This window comes from Rhineura floridana, chromosome 3 (assembly GCF_030035675.1).
Source record: "Rhineura floridana isolate rRhiFlo1 chromosome 3, rRhiFlo1.hap2, whole genome shotgun sequence".
Classification (NCBI taxonomy): Eukaryota; Metazoa; Chordata; class Lepidosauria; order Squamata; family Rhineuridae; genus Rhineura; species Rhineura floridana.
The window spans coordinates 120,202,006-120,223,476 of record NC_084482.1 but is presented as its reverse complement, the minus strand read 5'-3'; the positions used below and the strand labels follow the sequence as shown (position 1 = coordinate 120,223,476).

General features: G+C 40.2%; 1 protein-coding gene across 5 annotated transcripts; it reads right to left on the bottom strand.

Moving 5' to 3' along the window:
* Window positions 1–1,313: 1,313 nt before the first annotated feature.
* On the bottom strand, window positions 1,314–20,961 carry UBLCP1 (ubiquitin like domain containing CTD phosphatase 1). 5 transcript variants are annotated; one of them, XM_061617510.1, is made up of 11 exons: window positions 20,941–20,961; window positions 19,247–19,426; window positions 17,615–17,706; window positions 15,771–15,856; window positions 15,572–15,687; window positions 13,382–13,480; window positions 12,264–12,301; window positions 10,126–10,224; window positions 8,297–8,413; window positions 3,639–3,766; window positions 1,314–2,299 (listed from the first exon to the last, which is right to left on the bottom strand). In XM_061617510.1, exons 2-11 carry the CDS (start codon window positions 19,398–19,400, stop codon window positions 2,272–2,274), a joined length of 957 nt encoding a protein of 318 aa, XP_061473494.1. In that variant the 5' UTR covers window positions 19,401–19,426; window positions 20,941–20,961; the 3' UTR covers window positions 1,314–2,271. The 5 variants fall into 5 exon arrangements, with proteins under 5 accessions (XP_061473494.1, XP_061473492.1, XP_061473491.1 ...); XM_061617508.1 differs by lacking the exon at window positions 20,941–20,961 and adding an exon at window positions 20,850–20,931; XM_061617507.1 differs by lacking the exon at window positions 20,941–20,961 and adding an exon at window positions 20,678–20,843.
* Window positions 20,962–21,471: the final 510 nt, after the last annotated feature.

Below are 21,471 nucleotides of genomic sequence, written 5' to 3'. Positions count from 1 at the left end.
GAGGATGGATATGCTGAATTTTCTGAGAAGTAATTATTCAGATATTATATAGTCTATTTTAACAGCGCTATGGCTTCCTGGCATCTGCTGCCTTGATGCTAATATTTGCTGTCAAGGTTCATAGGGAGACTCAAAAGCTTCAATACTCCTCGTCAGTTTTATCTGCCTGTTCAAATGTTTATACAGCATTGCTACACAACTGTAAATCACAATCTATTGCCTGATTAGAAGACATTGTCCCAATATCCAAACACATGGGACACTAACAGTGTGCCCACACACACATTACAGTTGATTCAGAAACTGATCAAATTTCAATTAAATAAAAAAGGAAACCCTAAATACACTCAGATGACTGATCCATGAAGCTATTTGCTAATCTCCCTTTATAAAACTGAAGCCTAAAATTATTCATTTAGAAAACCAATGAAATTTAGACATTAGAAATGTAGACATTTAGGGTATGTCCCAGTGCACTGAAGATTACTACTTCTGGATAAACTGGAGACTGGTGTCACTATGGTGAGTCACTGAGGAGTTAAATTGAAAAGTTACCAACATAAAATTTCCTTTCTGTTACTAATGAATTCTAAATCCAGACTGGAAAATACTTAAGTATACTCAAGGCTATTTTGGTCTGTACTCCCCGTTCCACGTAGCAGGTGGAAGAGCATCATGGTTCTGGATCCACTGCCAAATGGTAGAAATGCCTCTGTTTGCAACCCTCTGATTTGTCAACTAGTATGACACAAGCTTGATAGGTCAGCATTTGTATGCTATTGACTGGTTATGCTGCCAAATAGTTTCACTGCTGGAATAGCATTAACCCTGTCTAGGGTTGCCAGGTTCAATCCCTGAGACTGATCCTGTATCTTTAGGAGAAGAGAAAGTCAGCCACGTGCAGGTGTTTTTGCAACCCTGTCATGGGAAAAACCACCAGGTGGAACTCTTCCTCCCCCCTGCACAACTTTTAAAGATACAAAAGATCTCTTGGTTGCCAGGCCCAGCCTCCAAGAGGTCTTCTGTATCTTTAAAAGTTGTGCGGGGGGGGGGGGAGGGAGAATTCCACCTTGTGGTTTTTCCCATTATAGCGTTGCAAGAACACCTGCACTTGGCTGACTCTCTCTTCTCCTAAAGATACAGGATCAGTCTCAGGGATTGAACCTGGCAACCCTAACCCTGTCAGATTCTGGTAAGAGTATTATACACATTGAGAACTACTAACCATCATGAAAATCCTGTAGGTACCACAGACAAAACCAAGTGCAAAACACTTGCTTGTAATGAAGCTTGAGTAAACAACAGAACACAGGTTTTAAGAAAAGGCATTTATTATTATTAATTATTATTATTAGCATACCTGCTATAGTTCCTTAAGAACAACATATGCTATCTTTATTTGAAAGGGACAGTCTGCTTTCAAATACCAGAATGGCATGATATGAGACTGTCAGCAATGCGAGACAGTGGGCACATCACACTTCCACAGTGCAGGCTGAAGCAGCACAAGTTAAGTGATACTTTAGAACAGCTGTGGCTGAATACTGCCAGTAAAAGAGCTTGTATCCTGGCACGATTTAACTAGAACAGAACAACTAATGTTCATGCTTTAAGGAATTGGGCGTTAGCTCTTTTCAGGTTTAAACCTTTCCTCTAGTTAAGTTTTTTATATATATATAAAAAAAGGAAAGCTTTTCAATCAAACTCCTCCCTAGTCACAACAGTGTATTACAATCCACACATGAAGGCATCTAGGCCCTCTAGTGGTGCTTTCCATCTTTAAAACTGTCTTGTACAAAAGGAACACTTGACATACGAATACATAATTTGACAGTTTATAGTTTATAGACTTAAATATTATAAACAGGAAAGGGAAATGTTTCTAGAACTGAGAATGCAAAAAACCTGGCTCCATAGTAAACTTCAGGATTGGGGGATTTTTTTTGGTCTGAACATGGGGGCGGGTTCCCCACCATTCAAAACAGTATGGTATTTAAAGTTTTGGGGATACTATAGTAGCAGTACAAGTGACTTTTTTTATGATAACCCCAGAGATAAATGCAAGAAAAAAGCAAATGATTTTACTTTCCATCGTTAGCGGCGATCTTCAGACGAGACAGACAAACCTAGGGCAAACCAATGGAAAGACCAGATACAAGCAGTCATTCTGGGGGTTAAGTCAGTGTCCAGCACTACTTTATTCTAGCTTACATAAGAGGAAAGGTCAAAGGGTCTCTATGTTCCGCTTGGCTTCAATGTCACAAAATAAAGCTACTGTCCTTGTTTCTTTGAAAGGTACCTAAAGAAAAAGCCAAACATTGAACATTTATAATATGACTGGATAGATGCAAAAAACATAAACAATGAGAAATAATGCATATTTAAAATCTACACTGTTACTGGAAGTCTAGATTACTGATGTTCTGAAAGCATTTATAATAGCTTCCAAGTTTACTCCTTCATTTTCCATTACCTCCTACTAAAAAAGTAATCATTTTCATGGGTACCAAGAGTAAAGAATCCTGTTATAAGAAGCACTGTTTGGGCTCATATGCCATATAAGTGAAAAACAACATTTTTCAATAGTAGTACAAATTAAAATTCTAGAAGAGGAAGCAGAATATCAACTTAAATCTTTCATTTCTTGTTAAGTTCCAACTAGTAAAACAAATCTTTGGGTATAAAAAAAACCAGTCTCTCAAAATCCTTGTTTTTGAGATGTCAAAATAGTATTGCAATCTAGAATTTATAGCTGGAAAAGGACAAAATATTAAAATGGCTAAATCATGTCCACATTACGTAATTTTTAGGAGGCCATACGCAACCTGAGCATGTGTTAGGAGTTACCAGCTACTTCAACGATGATGCAACCAAGAGCGCTGTAATATTAATATGGATATTCACACTCACTACTTTGAGGGAAGAGTCTTACAAAGTAGAGCTGGTTCAGAATTCAACATCTGCGTGTACAGAATAATGTAGAGATCTAACCAAAATCCCCATAGTCAAATCCTTTAAACCACAATAGGAAAAATAATAGTATTCCTATTGGAGCCAGGTCTGCCCTGGCTGTAAAAGTGGTGCAAAGATTAGAAGCTCTCAGACTGATGGAGGAAAAGGAGGGGCAGCGGTCCAGCTCTCAAGGAAAATGTTAGCTCCTTCGGTATGTGAAAGTGCTTGGTATGAATTTCCACTGGAGTCAACTACAGTTAAATCTCAAGAGCAGAGTTAAGACTGCCAAACCACGTACAATGCATTTACTTAGCAGAATTTTAAGAAGTGCTGATTTCTCTAGCCTGAGTCAGCAAGTAGATTCTACCAAAGTCACAGGGGCTACTCATTTTATATGTAACTGGGGAAGCCCTGGTTGCAGATATACTGATTACTGCAGTTTTGTGGTGATTCCACCCCACTATAGTATTCTTTTTTGTTTTTCTAATCTGCTAAATAACTAACAAATAGAACTTGTTTAAATGTTTTGTTACCTCAAAGCAAAGATGCAATTCTCCCTAGAATTTCTACACAGCTGCACCTCTCCTGACCACTGCTAATAGAATTTATATCAGTTTTAACTGAGCCTGGAGGCAGGGCAATCTGACACTGATGCAGCACAATGCTGGACAAGATTTCATCCTTACCTTTCCCAGTGTTTGTGGTTTAATTCCAAAAAGTCATCTAATTTTGCTATTTCCTTGAGATACTGGGTAAGTTTTAGAAGCTCTTTATCTTTATCTCTGTTTAAATGTGCTTTCATGAAGGGTTTAATCTGTGGAGAAAGAAATCAGGTATAAATTATATCTTTTTGAAAAGAGCATACCAAAACTTAACATTTTAGCATTTGATGAATACATAATATTGTAACCTTTTCAATCCAAGAACCTGATCTTTGAGCTCAGTCACCGGCTCCATCCTTCCCTTCTTGCAGAGGTCTGCACCAGCTCTAAAAGTCCAAAGAATTCTATGCAAATTTGACTTTGTCCTTCCCCTGTGTCCTATTCATATCCATGCAGCAGCTCAAAGGCTCAAGATGTTAGAGCATATGCAAGAATGATTTTACAAACCACAGAGTCACATTTAGCAACATACATGGCAGCACAGCAGCTGAACTCAAGGGCAACATTCTCCTTTGTTGCAGGATACTCACTGCTAGAATTAAACTAGCAAAAGCTCTGTTTACGTTAAAGGGTTAATCATGCCTCCATCTGAACATGAACTCAAACTCCTGGTAATTTGCATTTTGAGAATCTACATTACCTGCCTCTATGAATTAGGCAAGGAGATTAATTTACAGGCAGATACAAAGATTCATGTACAGTAATTCACATATGGTCACTTCAATGCTAACCCACTCTAAAAGTAAAGCAAGCCACTTTCTAGCCAACTTTCTACTGTTTTAATTCTTTTCAATACTGTATTTTACATTTTGTAACCTGCCCTGGGACCGATTGGTGAAGGGTGGGCAATTAATAATAATAATAGGCAGATGTATGAATATGGCCTCATATCTAAAAGGTCAGAGGATGGTGAGAAGTGGTCTCATTCCACTTCTGAGGATCTTCCTTTTCTTCCCCTCCCCCCTCCACACACCTTCCTCTCCACTGTTGCCAGCGCTTCCCATTCTCCAGAACCCCCCTCTATATGTTCTTCCCCTCTCCATGCCACAGGCATAAGCACCGTGCCGTGCTTCTAAACAACAATGCTGGCTAATCTTGATCTTCCTGCCAGGAAGGAAGACAACCCCAGTGCACAGTCTCCCTCATGTCATCCTGTGTTCTAGTGTCTATACACAGAACTGCACTTCTTCCAATCTTCAAAATGACAGGCTTCCATTCCAACAAAAAGGAAATAAGCACCCTGCATACATCATCCACAAAGTAGCCCCCTCAGGACTATCAGCTGTCACCTCCCAAAATAAAAATGGAGACTCACCTGATCAACTGCAAGCCTTTTTTACTTGCAGTGGAAGACCGTGCATATGGCCTGTCAAGTAACTGGACTGGACGCCCAAGTTACTGATTAGTCAAACACTAAAGTTAGTGAAATTTACACAGCAAACTTTAAAGCTGCAAAGGCAACAAGTATGCCTTTTATCCAGTAATAGATCACATGCTTTGGGTGCAGAAGATCTAAGATTTAATCCAAGGCATCTTCAATTAAGATTTCTATTTATATATTTGGTGCTATAAGACTGCATGGCAATCTACAGAGTACAAAGGACAGGTCCCTGCCATGAGAAGCTTACAACTGAAAACATGACCCAAGAAAACCAAAGAAGGGGTAAAAGGGGTAAAAATGGAAATGGACTGCCTTCAAGTCGATCCCGACTTGTGGCGACCCTATGAATAGGGTTTTCCTGGTAAGCGATATTCAGAGGGGGTTTACCATTGCCTCCCTCTGAGGCTAGTCCTCCCCAGCTGGCTAGGGCCTGCTCAGCTTGCCACAGCTGCAGAAGCCAGCCCCTTCCTCATCCGCAACTGCCAGCTGGGGGGCAACTGGGCTCCTTGGGACTATGCAGCTTGCCCACAGCTGCTTAGTTACAGGCCAAGGCCCAACCTGAAATCCTGGAAATTTTAGACTCAGTGTAAAGCAGCTTCATGTTTGTAACGATTTCTTTCCAATATTATAGACTGCTTTTCACCATAAATGGTCTGAAAGTGGTTTACAGTTCAGTAAAACAAATTAGTCAAGTAATGGAAAATGGAAATGGACAGCCTTCAAGTTGATCCCGACTTATGGCGACCCTATGAATAGGGTTTTCATGGTAAGCGGTATTCAGAGATGGTTTACCATTGCCTTCCTCTAAGGCTGAGAGGCAGTGACTGGCTCAAGGTCACCCAGTGAGCTTCATGGCTGTGTGGGGATTTGAACCCTGGTCTCCCAGGTCGTAGTCCAACACTCCAACCACTATGCCACACTGGCTCTCAATCAAGTAATATGGTGTTTAAAACAATAAAAACAAAGTAAAAACATAAAATAAACCTGGGCCTGTTGATTTCAATTGGGAGAGAGTTCCACAGTCGGCCCCACAATACTGAATGAACCGCTCCTGGTGGATCTGAGACATGGGGGACCCCTGAAGATCTGAGTGACTGGGCAGGGATATAAGGAATCAGGCAGTCCTTGAGGTATCCTGGACCAAAGCTGTTAAGGGCCTTGTAAATTAATAAATTAAGGGCCTAACCCACTATTGTCTACTCTGACTGGCATCCAAGACCATTTAACTGGAGATGGCAGGGACTGAACTGAATCGTTCCTTAAGCTCTGCAAGAGAATATGCTGTTGCAGGTTTCAGCCTATCAAAAAACCCTGCATCCAAGAGGAAATAAGAGCACACTGTACACATTTAATTGCAAGGGATACACAAAATAAGCTGGAGAGACAATGATTATCTTTGTCACAGGAGTCTCCAATGGCAACCATGTCCTTTTGAGAGGCTTATAAAACTCATTCCAAGCACCACTTGTCACATTTATCAAAGGCTTGCGGACAATAAACTAATCCCACATGGAATGGCTGATTAAATTCAATTGCCTCTGGTAGAACATCTGATCTTGACTCTTTCTACAGCAACATTTCTCATAAACGGTCATCTCCGATTTGTCTTGCTGTCAATAAAAGTTTGAGATGCAGCACACTGGCTCTGTTTTCCCAGGGGCAGGCAATGATACCGTTCTGTCAGTGGTGTGCTCCATCAAGTCTCCATCCAGTTGAGCAGCACTTTTAAAGCAATTTGCACTCGTCTGTCACTGCTTCTCAAGAACTAGAGACTTTACAAAGTGAAATGCTTGCATCATGAGAACCAGATGTCTTTTCCAGGACAAGCACTTTCCAAAACAAGCAAGATGTTTGAGAGGCAAAAAAGACATGTAACTCTGTTGACAACCATTTCAGAATACATACATGCTGTCCCTTCATTTCATTCGAACCAAATTTCTCTCCTAGCCTTTAATACTTCTGACAGGTCCCTACAGAAGCCTGTGCCATTGTGTTGCATTACAACAAAAACAACACTATTCGGATGCCACCTTGTAAGTGTTCATTGATGTCATAAAAAGGGGAAACAGTTATCAGTAGAAATACATTGGGTATAAAGAGGAGAACTACTGCAAGCATAGTGGCTAAGACTATGGAGTAAGTTCCATTGATCTAAATGGGGACTTGATTCTGAGCAGGCATGCCCAAGATTGCACTGTAAGAGACTGAGATGTGAACCACAAAGTCCATGGTTCAACTCTTCCCTCTCATTCAGTGACTGGATAGCCTTAGATAAGCAATTATGTAAGTCCACCTCTGCCTGCAATATGGGGATAATGCAGGATTGAACTATTGAGTTAGGGCATGTTCCATGCATTTCACACTAAATATCATATAACATGAATGCTTAAAAAATTAGAATGCTATGTCTTCAAATTTCCATCCTTTTCTCTTATTCCATTTGTCGAGGTAATGAAGCACAAATTGCCTACGTTGTCTCACATTAATCAGGTATTTCCAGCTCTCAAATACCTCCACATCAAAAAACATTGGTAAGCCACTGCCAGATTGCTACAAAACATTTTGTCTCCAGCCTCCACCACCCCACAAAAAAAAACAAACCAGCTTCCAAAGACCATTCTGAGAGCTTTGTCATGGGAAAGATGTGGTACAATGGCTAGAGTGCTGGGGTTGGATAACAGAAATTCAGATTCAAATGCTATCTGAGCTTTGAAGTTCATCTGGTATCCCGGCAAGTCATGCTCTCTCAATTTAAGCTGCCTCACAGGCTGGTTGTGAGGCCAAAAATGCTGCTCTCCGCAACTTGGAGGATGACAACGCAAATATATGATAATCCCAAGGTTTTCATAAGGGATAACATCAAAGTAATCAGAGTTGATAGATGAAATCCAAAACCTCAAATGTGCACATGCAGCATTGTATATTCCCCCACCCCTGCATTCTTTCTGAAGAAAGGGATGGTCAGCACAACCAACGAATACCCATTCATAGATCATTTTTGCCATGGAGGAATGTGGGAAGTGCTTACCTGCTGAGAGCTTTGGATTTCACCCATGGTTCCCACATGGCTATGTCAGGATGGAGGGAGGCATACAGACACAGGCATGACGGTGCAACAGTGGCACACCACCTAATCAGCAGTGACATCAATAGGATCAAAGACTTGTTCCAATGTAAATGCAATATAAGTGGTGCTTCTTGGCATGTACTGATTATACTGGCACCACTTTCCAAATTTCAACCCACTTGAGCTTTCCTCCTTTAGGCAAGTTGGCATGTAGACAAGAATACTAAGAATTACCTTTAGTCCATTTTGTGGGTTCATCAGAAAATTTCGTCCAATGTCATCAAACATAATAGTATTTTTCTTGCTGTAAAACTCTGAAAATTTGCCCCATATGACACCTAGGGGTTTCACCTGCAGATGTAAAGTTGCAGAAAAAAACCTCAAGCAAAACAGCATTTCAACACCAGAGTTCATCATCTGTATTCTGTTTTTACTGTATAAAGATTCTTTCCATTCCTTCTCATTTGTGCCCTAGGAAATAGGCCACTAATATGATGTTTTTAAGATTGTTAAACTATTAAGCAGTTTAGAGCGTGTTCTAAATAAATAAATAAAATATTTCCATTTTAAAACGACTAAGAGGCCAAGCTAATAATTTAACCAGAAGCCCCCCAATTTATCTGCAAAGGATCAGAGACAAATTCAGGTCCCCCATTTCCTTTGTGGGAGGACATTTGTTTCAAGTGGCAACTTTAGTTTCCATTGATAATTACCTTACATTATAAAAATGAACTTATTAAATTCATTTAATAAAAGCAGAAGAGCTTTAAATCATTAAAATCCTCCTTTCATTTTTCATGGAAGTGTTGTTAAAAATCATTTAAGTGGTTATTTAATGAGGCTCAATACAAAAGGTCCATTTCTCTTTCAACACTGCATATTAGAAGAAATCTTGGGTACATCTGTAGCAGGATGATCTCTAACGATTTTCAAAGCATGCTGAGCTACCCCAGCCACAAAAGGAAATTTTCATCCACCAAAACATCATATGGTGCCATATATTCAGCAAGCTACAAGCATGGAACAGGGTTATCACAGTAACATTCCTGAGGAACAGTTCTAAGAGATTAAAGTAACTGTGCCAAGCCATATGCTACAAGAGAGACACAGATTAGCTTGCTTGTTGAAGTCATCTGGAGATACAGCATTGGATCCAACATTGTCCCATTAGTGCAAGTACTTCCAGCTGTGCAATGGGACTTCTCTCTCTCTTTCCCCTTGACTGCCCCCCCAACTGCTCCAGAGGGTTGGGAGAAATCCCAAAACAGACTGGGGGTGAGCATGGGGGGGCAGGAGAGGAGGGGAAGAAGTCCCATTGCACAGGTAGAAATCTTTGTGCTAATGGGACAACTTTGTTTGATGCAACCCACAGACATCTTTCTGGAGTGCACAAAGTCTCTGTGTCTCCAGCAAGTCAGCCAAACTGTATTTCTCTTATGGATTGGCACACTTGTTAATTTCATTTATGAACTGCTTCCTATGAAGTGCCTTGAAGTGATTTCACAATACAATTAAAATGTATATATTTATTTTATTCAATTGCATACACACACAATTTCAAGGTCAGTACAGATACCAACTGGAATAAAAATTTCCATTTAGAAGGCACTTTGAAAGAGGAACGTCTCTAACAGGTACCAAAAAGACATAGAGAGTCTCCTAGAACTGTTGCTCCTTAGTGTGATTAACCTGTTGCCTATTTTCACATACTAAGGCCTGGATTGCACATGCTAATCTTTTGGACTGGGTGCTGATGGATGGATGTTTCTGCCTTGAAGGGAGAGTTGCACTAGGTGGCCCTCTGACCCTTTTGATTCTCTTATGTTACATACAAACCACCTCCTCAAATTTGCCTATTTTATATCTGCAGTTTTTAGTTCTTGTTGGTTTGCATGTTTCAATGCTGTTTTATTATCTATATTATGCTTTATATCCTATTTCTGTATACCACTCAGGTATTCTCTGAAAATAGAGGAGTTAATCCTGAAATGAAATATGTATTTTTAAAATGAGTATTACTGCTTTTAACAATAAACAATCCCATCTGGAATAAAAAAGCTTACATCAATTAATCCTCGTCTTGGAGTGTGCACAGTAATCATGGCAGCACTATCCAGCATGAATGTTATCTTGTAGTTTGCATTGGTGCTTACTCCCAACTCCTGCATTGCAAAAACAAACAGCTAATGAAATTTTGCACATTGGCTATTCCCCTACTGTAGCTTACAAATCTCATACAGTTCACTTGTCAAGTAATAACAGTAACAGGATGAACCAAGACATGCTAAAAATAGCTGTCTACACTCTCCAAGGAGACTGATTATGAAGGGGGTGGAAGCTGCTTTCAAAGCTGCTGTGAGTTGACACTGACTGTGCAATCCGCAACCAAAATAATAGTTGTTTTACAGAGAAAATGGGTGCCACACTCTTTGGCAAGAAAAACAAGAAGATGGAGAACGCAGGCCACCTGTGAAATTATAACCACAAAACAGCTACTGAACTGGCTGTTGTGACTAAGTTATCACAGCCAACAGTTATATCCTGCACACTCAGGGCAGCTTACAAGCTCCATGGGAACTGAGTGGTGCAGGTTTGTACTAAACATATGGGCTCCTAAAGCCAGTTCAGATCATAGAGGATCTCCTCCACTTATTATGCAGTGGAGCTGGGAGGAAGGGACCAGGAACTCTGCCATGCTCTGGCCAGCCTGGATCCAGCTATAAGATGACTCAGAGGGCTAAAATATGTCAGTATGGCTGGCTGCCTCCTCCCAGATTCAAAAGACCATTAAACACAAAGAACCTGGTAAGGATTTTGGCCATTCATGTAAGACCCTCAAACCAACAGAATCGCCACACCTGGTGGAGCTGGCCCAGCCTCCACAATTCATGAACAACACATACAACAGGATTGGAGAGCCTCCTACTGCCATGCCATGACCTGTTTTTTAACTACATGCAAGTCCTGGAGGTTAGATACATTCTTTAAGTGCACATACACCTAGTCTTGGGGCTTGTCTTCATGTGCAAAGGCCTTCACCATGTGCATGTACAGGGGACCAAGTTGTGCCCTTATACCTAGACAATGCTCAGCATGCAAAACAATAGATTTGATAACCACCGTTTACCAAGTGATCAAAAACTTTTCAGCAGTGGTGTCTAAAGTGGGGCATACAGCAGACCTTCATAACATGCAATCCACCAAAAGGAAAGCAGTCCACAGCCACGTACTGCAGCCTGCCAGGGGCCAGCAACCCCAGTGTGTTTGCAGTCCCAGACAGGCAGCAAAAAAGGGGGGGAAAGAAAGAAAAAGAAAAGGAACTTTACTCAGCTCCTTGCAGGCTGCTATACATGGCAGGTTGACTGTGATCAGCTTGGTACGTCACAAGCTTTGCAGGGCTAGTAGAGAGAAAACTGGTGTGCATTTCACTGAATTATCAGTTCATGAAAATTTTGTACAAATTCATTAAATATCTACTCTGTGGGGAAAGAAACAACTCAAGCTGGAGGACACAGACATTTGCTCTTGCCCTTTCACACAACCTGCAGATCCATACTGGTGCATTCCTCTGGGAACCATCTCCACAGAGATGGATTAAGAGGTCCAAAGGGAAAACGTAATACTGTCCCAGGAGCAGGAGCTAGGCCCCTCTTTTTTTAAAAAACAGATATATTGCTGCTGTTTTGGCAAGTGCTTTCAGTTTAAACTGAGGTAAATTTGCTATTCACAAATAGGCCCCTTTGAACCAACAGCATTCCCAAGAAGCACCTTTGGAAGTTGTTCCCATTAGCTTGGATCCTGAGTTGGAAGGGACTCTGATCCAACAGAGGCTCTTACTGGTGGAAAGGGAGACAAGATAAAAATCAGTCCCACTTTTGTCAATTCCAATTTCCAATTCAGCTCCCAGCACACACTCCACATTGTTCCATTGGGTACCTCAAACAGCCGGAGCAGATTTTCCAGAGAGCTGCAAAGGAAAATGATCTCCCTATCCCTTTGCACCAGGAGAAGCATTCCATGACAGGAAGGAGACATTCGCAGAGCTTAGGTCCAAGCCAATGTATTTAATTATGCTAGTTTAACACTTAACAGATTTGTGTCATGTTAAAAATTATATATCATTTTGTAAAGCAGACCATGCAAAGAATATTCTAAGACGCACAAAAATCAAAACACACACAAGTTTTCACACAGGGCTTACTTTCATTTTAGCTTCAATCCACTTCATATTGGTAGCAGCTGAAAGAAAAAAATCGTTTCAGGTAAATAGCTGGTCTATTATATCAGACTTTTATACCAAGTTATTATCTTCTGGGTAATTATTAATGAACTGCAGATGACAAATTAGCTTTAGATGCAGCAAGACCACTCTCGTCTTAATTGGTTTTCAGTTTAGCCTTTATTCTCTGCTTATTTGTGGCAATTATGTGAGATGCGCCTCTGAATTACTCTCTAATTCAGCTCTACCACTGTGTCACTGTAGCTCTGTGCATTCTTATTTATCTGAGCTTCTGTTTCTTTGATTATTCTAGATGCCTCTAGGACTATTTTTAAGCCTGAGTTATTGTCAACGTGCTGAAACAGAAAGTACATAGTATTCAATGTATTAACAAGAAAAAGCTGTTAAAATACAAGGGTTTGTGCACAATTCAGATTACTCTGTTCAATTGTTTAATCTGATACAAGTACGAGAAGGGGGGAGCATTGCAAAAGGAGAAATGGGAAGTGACAAATAAACTGGTTCAATACACTAGCTAGTATTGAGAGTGTTTTCCTTCTCATGGCCTAGAGCCAAAGAACCATGCAACTAATTCCACACACTCAAGGGAGATTTTGATTTGCATTTCTCCAACAGCAACACACACACACACAGCCCCAATGTGGCATGAGAAGCCTAATTTGAAACAGAGTTGAAGTTTCCTAGCAGTTTGCAGTAAGACACGGCAATCTGCATTTAGAGGGGAAAGTCAGGAGTCTACTGGGCATTCCCAAGGCTTTGGGTTACCTAAAGTAGCTCTTTGGATCACAGCCCATGTTTACTGCCAACAGGGATTCATAACCCACTTTTTGGACCAGAATACTTGCGCCAAAAAGCATATTAAGGAGGATGTATTTAATCAAGTATTGAGTTTTATTTGCGCAGGGACTCTGTGCTGACTATCCCGCAAGGATGAAAGCCTTCATTAAACCACCTCTCATGACTGCTGACTCAAGAGATTTCATACAAAAGAAGGTGCAATATCTAGCATTGCACAAAATATGCAAACTGAGTTTACAGTATTTCTATGGATAATGCAGTTTGCAAAGTAAATAACTTACACCAAATTACAATATCGTAGTCTTCATATGCCGATGTCAGGAACTCATGCAGGTATGGCCTCATCAGCTCAATCCCAGTCTCTGCACATGATCTATGGTCTGAGAAGAAAGTCAGCCAGTTCATGTCAGCAGCTTAAAATTTTCTTTGAATGCCAACATGTTTTTCCTTACCTCTGCTGCGACATAAATCTACACTCCATTCAAAAAGGTATGTCAACAGTATCCAGAGCTGTGTGGTGCAGCCCATTCAAAAAAGGTAAAAATCTCACCAGTCAGCTGTTTGGCAAGGAATAGAAAGCAGGAAAGTAGAAACTAGCCCTACATTCCTCCTGATAGGCAGAAGAATTTTATTTTAAAAAAAATGTTTTCTGCAGACCCAGATGTTGGACCAGGAAAGAGAACTGTGTGGACCTATTTGCACACATGGTGCCCAATCCTGCTTTAATCAGGGAGAGGCTCTGGAAAGAGTCAACATTTCATCAGCAGATAAATCCTGCCAACATCATAAAAATAAATTATCTTGTCGAATGGCGTGATAGCTCTGTCCCCTTGTAGATGTAACATTCCTGGGTTGCTAACCCATAGTTTACCAAGCTGGGAACAAGCATTGGACCTACATGCACTCCTCACCTGCTGCCCTTAGACACACAGATCCAGGTTAGCTTAAGTTACAGTGCTCTCTTATGTCTGAAACAGGGAACTATGGTTCAATGTCAGTATACCAACCAGGATCTTAAACCAGGGTTCAAAGTCTCAACTAAAATTTCTTGACACGGTTTGTCTAAGGACTCAGGATAGTTCCACGTTTGCTGCATACACACTATTGTTGCATCACTCTCTCTCACAGAAGAGATGTGAAATATAAACAAACATTCATTCTAATGCCCAATCCTACCTGGAAGGGATCCAATGAAAACAGCAGATGAAAAAGAGACTTTCAGAGTTAAAACAAAAATCCCTACAACATCTTATGAACTAAGGTTTGTATCCAACACTCTAGCTCTCCTCAGAGTAGGCCTATTGAAAGTAATGGACATGACTAACTCAGGTCCATTAATTTCAACTGGTCTACTCTTAGAATTTATTTGGATACAACACTAACCAATTCATTGTGGCATAAGATGTCATGGACAAAAGTCCACTTCATTAGATGCAGGCAATGAAAAAGTATATCCCACAACAAATGAAACTACCCCTCTGGAACCTTTCAGATCAAGTTTTTAAAAACCATTCATTCTGATACAAGCTCAACATGGGATCAGTCCATTCCGGAATAGTTATTTCAAACCGAGAAATTTGTTTTACTCTTTTTAGAAGTTACTTGAAGGTTTTTTTCTTTTCAAGAAACTTTGCTTGGTCATTTCAGTGCTTCAAATACACAAGCTTTACATTAGATACTGAAGGCTTTCAAAAACAAATAGTTTTGTTTTAAACACAACAAGAGCTACAATTGTCTTGTAGTCAACACAACAAGAGTTTCAATAAAATATAATTCCGAATCCATTTACAAGGCTGAAAGACAAAAATAAGGAAGTGAACATCAAGACTACATGATACCAAATTCTCAAGCAGATGCACTGGTTGCCTACTCTTTTGCAGGCTCAATTTAAAGTGCTGGTTTTGAGCTTTAAAGCCCTGAACAATTTTGGACCAGGTTTCCTGAAGAACTACCTGAACCTACCCATACCCAGAGATCAGCTTCGGAACCTGTGCTGTCTGGTCTGGCACCAAGAGGCATTAGATCAACAGATACCAGGCACAGGCCATTTTCTGTGATGTTCCCACATCTTTGGAACTTACTGGGAAAAGAATTTGTTGCCCTTATAGATTTTTTGTTAAAAAAATGTGCTTGGCTCTGTTTACCTTTTTACTGAAGGTTTTCTTTTTGTTTTACGTTATGGCAGCTGCCGTTTTAGTTGTTAGTTTGTTGGTTTCCTTTAATGTCTTTATGGTTTGATATATTGTATTTATTAGTTATTTCAAGCTAGCTTGTGAAGGTTAGAATAAAACATACATGCAGGTCAACAGTCAATTCAATTCAATAGACCCAATGAAATCAATGGATTTAAGGAACTTGTCTCTAGATTTTGATGGATCTATTCTGAGTATGATGTAGTTGGATATCACCCACAGGGTATACAGCAACATTAAACAATGAATAATGTTTTGAAAATGAAGAACATCACTTACCGAACAGGGTATAATCAACATCTAGGACCAACAATTTCTTTCCTTCCCGTGGAGGGTTCAATATCTCTACTTTGTACTCCTTAACTCTGCGGGAGATTTTAAGCAGATTCTCTTCCCTGAACACAGACAATATAAATGATATGTGGCTGTTGCATCTTTATAAACCAACCAATTGTTTCTCTGCACATCAACAACTCACCTGTTCTCTACTTCAACAACTTCCTCTTCAATATCAAAGTCGTTGACTACATCTTCATTATCAGGGGGTGGCCCAAGGACATCCTCCTGTAACAAAGCAAAACAAACTAACACAAGTTAGTATGAAAATATGTTTTCTGCTTTGGAATTTTTACAGAAAATGAAATTACTTACACTTCTGCATCCACCCACCTCCAAAACTACATTTTTTATTTTTCTTCCCAGCACTGCTCTTTGAAGCCCCCCCCAAGCTCCTTTCCACCTCTGACATGAAAGGTGGAAATGAAAAGTGTGGGGATGCTTACAAATCATAGGATTAGCAACACCATATGCACTGTGGTTCCCAAGCTTTAGAACACCATGCAAGGGATTTTGACAGCTGGACTTGACAACCTACCCATCAATCATATGACACTATCATGATGCCATGTGATTGGCAGGTGGGTTGCCCCACCTACCTGTCAAAGTTGGCCATGGGGTGGGACCAGATAAAGATCTGGCTGCTGGAGCCAAAAAGGTTCCCCATCTGTGATTTAATCCAAAGAATCAGAATAAGGCAAATTAAGAGAATGGCATTGACCCATGTAATTTGGCTACTTTGAGAAAATGCAGTTATTTTGGTTGGAAGAAGGCAGAAAATTCATTGTCTCCAAGGTTGAATAATCAATGGGTCAAAGGAAGTTTAATTTTATATCAAAGTTCTTGGGTTATATGTGTATTTTATATGTTGTATTTTACTTGATTTTGTACGCCGCCTAGAGTGGCCGTTGACACGGCCAGATAGGCGGCCTAGAAATAAAATTTATTATTATTATTATTATTATTCAAGAGCATGGAGAAAGCTGAACACGGAAGGAATTTTTCTTTTATTTTTTATTTGATTTATATCCCGCCCTTCCTCCTAGCAGGAGCCCAATCTTAAGCAGCAGTTCCTATTTTAAGAAGAGAGGAACTCAATAAATACAGCAGTGTGAGAAAAGACATTTGCTTGCAATTTGTGGCATTTCCAGTATTCTAAATTGTAAAAAAGGCATCATGAGAGATTAATTGGAAAGGGGGTGGAGAGAGACTTTAGGGGATATGTTTAAAGTGGGAGGCACTTTTATTTATTAAAATATTTCTTTACACTAAGTTCAATGCAGTGGTGGCCCCCGAACTGTGAAATAGTCTCCCCGAGGAGGTGCGCTTGGCGCCGACATTGTTATCCTTTCGGCGCCAAGTTAAAACCTTCCTCTTTTCCGAGGCATTTTAATTTAAGTTAACTTAATTTTTAAAATTTGTTGTAACTGATTTTAGATTGTTTTATTTTTATATGTTTTGTTGTATTATATTGTGTGATTTTATTGTATTTCTTGTGTTCACCGCCCTGAGAGCTACTGCTAGTCAGGCAGTATAAAAGTCTAATAAATAAAATAATAATTATAATGAAACACACAATTTAAAACCATAAAACAACATAATACAGTAACAGCATAGAAAGCAATATCAAAGGAAATATTATCAACTGAAAGTCTAATGGAAGCGGTATCTTACCCCCTTTTAAAGGCTGCCAAAAAGCTTATGAGATACAGCTAGGGACAAACTGAAGTAAACAATATGGAAAGCAAATGGAACAGCTTCTATTCTTGCCACATATAGAAGAACTTTTGTCTTGAACAACTTTTTATCAGTTAAGATCTATTAGGAAAATGTATTATGCTGTCTGTTCTCATATATACATATAAAATCAGAACCTTAAGTCATTTCTGTGCAATTATATTTCTTGGTCATAATCATATTTTTCTGTACTGTAACTATTAGATTTTGTGTGTGTGCATTTTTAAATAGAACAAAAATATATTTTACCAAGCTTTCCTCACGTGTCCCCATCATCATGATTTTAGTATTTGGTTTCAATTTTAGTGATCCAAGCTTAACATCATTGTCCGCTGGTTTGCCTGCAATATAAACAGATCATAGTTTTTTCAGTAAAATTGAGCAATTTCCTCTGCAGGTGTTTTTCCTCTTTTCATTTCACCTAACCTGTACAATTTTTTTAGACACTAATGTATTACCTTAGGCTATAATCTATACACACACTGCCAGTGTATATAGGATTATACTTCTCAGAAGATGTGATATAAGATTGCATTGTTAGTAACCAAGAGTAAGATTGTCTCTCTAGCTCCCCGACACAGTTTTACATTTTATTTTTGCTTCAATACTTCTATCAGATGTTCAGAAAGATTTCTCTTTCACTTCTAGATTAGAAAAACTGGTAATTCTGGCCAGAGTTCAAAGAACTGTTAAGGCTCCCACAAGGTCTTTGCACTAGCCCAGTGGACTTTTTGACTTTTCTTCTTTGAACAACTGAGTCTCAGGCTATCCTATAACATTTTTTTTTTAAAAAAATAGGCTGCATCTGCATCATACAATTCCCAGCTCTAGGAGGGGAATACTGGATCTCCTAACAACTCTCAGCACCCTTAACAAACTAGTTCCCAGGATTCTTTGGGAGAAAGGGGAATAGGGAACTCTTTGCAGGGGTCTTAACAATCTACAGTTCTCAAGATTCTATGGGAAAAGCCATGACGGTTAAAGTGGTATAATAGTACTTTAACTATATGATGTGGATGTATCCTTACACTTCCTTTTAGAACCACTATGCTATGTGGCAGAGCACTTTGTGAAAAATATTTCTAAGGCTGTAATCCTAAACACACATTTACTAGGGACTAAGTTCAAATGATCACAGTGAGACTTGCTGTGGAGTGAACATGCAAAGAACTGGGCTACAAATTTCCCTTGGGCTCATGAAACTACTTTCAAAGGATTGTACCCAGTGAAGTCATCCTGTTAGTGCAACTGCTTCCATCTGCACAATAGGACTTCCCCTCTCCCTACCTCCAAATCTGTTCTCGGGGTTCCCTCAGTCCTCCAGAGGAGATGGGGGGCACATGGTCCTACTGTGCAGGCCGAAGTCCATGTAGTAACAACTTCACTGGATATAACCCAGAGTTTCTTCTTTCTGTCCCTCTCCTGATAGTGTAGGTTCAGCAAAAGAGAATTGAGCCACAAGCCAGTTTCTTGCAGGTCACCTAGTACTTACTGGTTGCTGCTATTCTTGCAAGAAATGCTGGGCTACAGGAACCTTGAAGTGATCAAGCAAGGCACTTCTATGTATAGGATCTCTTAACACAGAGGAGATTTGCATATTGTGAGTCTCCATTCTTGCTTTGTAAGTGTGTTGTTAACCATCCTAGTTTTTTTTTTTTTAAAGGAACACAGAAGCCCACCCCATTTATCGGGGGGGGGGGAGGTACTTCCCCATGCTTAAAGATGGAGCGTGATAGAAGAAAACCTGGACCTTTGACTTAACTTACATTAATACAGTACAATAGGCTATGGATATGCCTTAACAGCTGGACAATTTGACAACCAGCTCTATTTCTCCATCCCCATTAAATGGTGAAAGGCAGAGTGGGAAAGAAATATTACCTTTTACTTTAAGTCCAAGCAGCTTTTGGCGCTCTGGAAGCACTCCAGTAAGTCCTTTGAGAGACTGCTTGAGATCCAGCACTGTGTCCTCTTCTGACAAGGTGGTTATCAAAAATTCCTGCCCACCCCATTTTATAATAAGAGAGACAGCCATATTTGTAACATATGTTCAAAATAAACCTATGGGGAAGTAAGAAATAATTGTTAGGGAATTCTAACATTTTGACTTCTTTTCAGCTCTAGTTATGTAAGAACTCAGCAGACCATATCTGTGACACTCTATATAAATCTGGAAGATATTTCAGATCCTTTGAAAAATCCAATTAAGTCTACTATCAATAAAACTCCTGAAGGGAAGCTTAACAAGGCCCATAATAAGCAGTGATGCAATACAGAGGAGTGTCTGAGACTGTTTGTACTTCCAAGGGCCACGCTAAGTAAAATGTTTCAACCATCACTGATTTTTGTGAATAACTAATAGGGTTTAATTCAGGATCGTATAGGTTAGGTAGAAAGCAAGTCTCCCACTCTCACCTCACTCATGGCACAAATAAAGTATCTGTCTCTGTATATCCCCCCCCCCCTTCAAATTGGTGCTATAGTGCAGGATGCTCTCAATTCTACGACGATTACTTGTTTTAAGAGATTATGGTACCCTTAGCTTCAGGATATAAGCACTAAGTATCCCACTTAAGAGCCTAAAAGATGTTTGATTAAAGCAAGGGTTTTAAAACAACCTGCAGCTATAACAGTAATAACAACATCCATAACATCATGACAGTCACGAATCAAACAGCACCTTTTTAAACCAGGCCAGATTTTGGAATCCCATTATTAAGAAATTGCCCCTTATTTCAGAACAATCTTGTTTTAAAACACTAGAATTGCCAGTGTCCTGATTGTTGTATGTTTAAGAGATTCAGAGAGCAGAATGCCACCAACTGCAGCCCTTCCCTTTGAAACGGTTCAGAAATAAGAGCACATGCCCGGAACCCAAAAGGCCCCTGGTTCAATCCCTTGCATGTCCAGGTAGGGCTAGGAAAGCCCCCTGTCTGAAACTGTAGAACGTTACTGGCAGTCTGTGTAGACAATATTGGTCTAGCTATTCCAATGGCACGACTAGGTCTATGATCTTCTCCACATACATATGGAATTATGGAAGCCACCAAGCCCGATTTTCCTTCTATGTAGCTCATATTCACACAGAAACAGGACGCTGCATAGAGAATTTCGACCTAGACGCCCATTCCTACCCATAGGAAACCTACTGAGTTCAACAAGATTTAACTCTCAAATAAGTGTGCTTAGGATTGAGATTTTGAATGTACACAAACCCCCCTCAGGGTCTGGATCAAGCATTTCCACAAGGAGACCCATGGTGATGGTGGCGGTGGTGGGAGTTGTAGGGCACTCCTTGTTTGTAATGTTTACCCCTTAATAGTATCAACGGCCGTTCGCGACCGAGAGGGGCTGGGTGCTGAGAGAAGATCCTCACTCTGCAAGGATTGCAATACCAGCAGCTACAGTCCAGAGAGCTCCCACAACTCCATCAAGCATCAGCTGAACCAAAGAAAGAAGAGGAGGAACACCTGCCCTATCTCACCCCCAAGAGAGCGTCCCCAGGAACCAAGCACACCGGAACCACTACTCGGCAACTAGAGACCTGCACGACCCGGAAGTATTTAGTGAAGTACCTGGATGTAGCAACAGAACAGAAGACAATACAGAGATATGAAAAATAGAGCGGACCGTCTCATCCTCCGTATATTGATTTCCGAGTTCTCCTTGCAGAAGCCATTTTTAAAAGTCTCCTGGGCTGGGACGGAAGTGAGAGCTGCCCATAGAAATCAATGAAGAAATCAAAGATTTTAACGCTGTGATTGGACAGCAGCTAAATTCACCTTCCTTCCCCAAATTTCTGAAACAAAAGTCAGCGCCAAAAAGAAATCCTCTTGCTCTCTCTAACTCATGTCCGTTGTCCCTATATGCAGGCTGGGAGAGTAGAAACTGAGAACGAGCGATTTACAAAACCGCCACAATACAAACTCGGTGAATATTGGAAGTTGAGGGATCGGGGTGAAAGAAGAATCCCGCAGTGTAGTCCAGTGCAGGACCGGATTATAATAGTACAATTGCACCCGATCGTTGTCGTTTCATAAAGCTGGGAGTCAAGCTAAGGCTGAGACAGTAACTTTCATTCCATACCACAACGATGCAATATACCC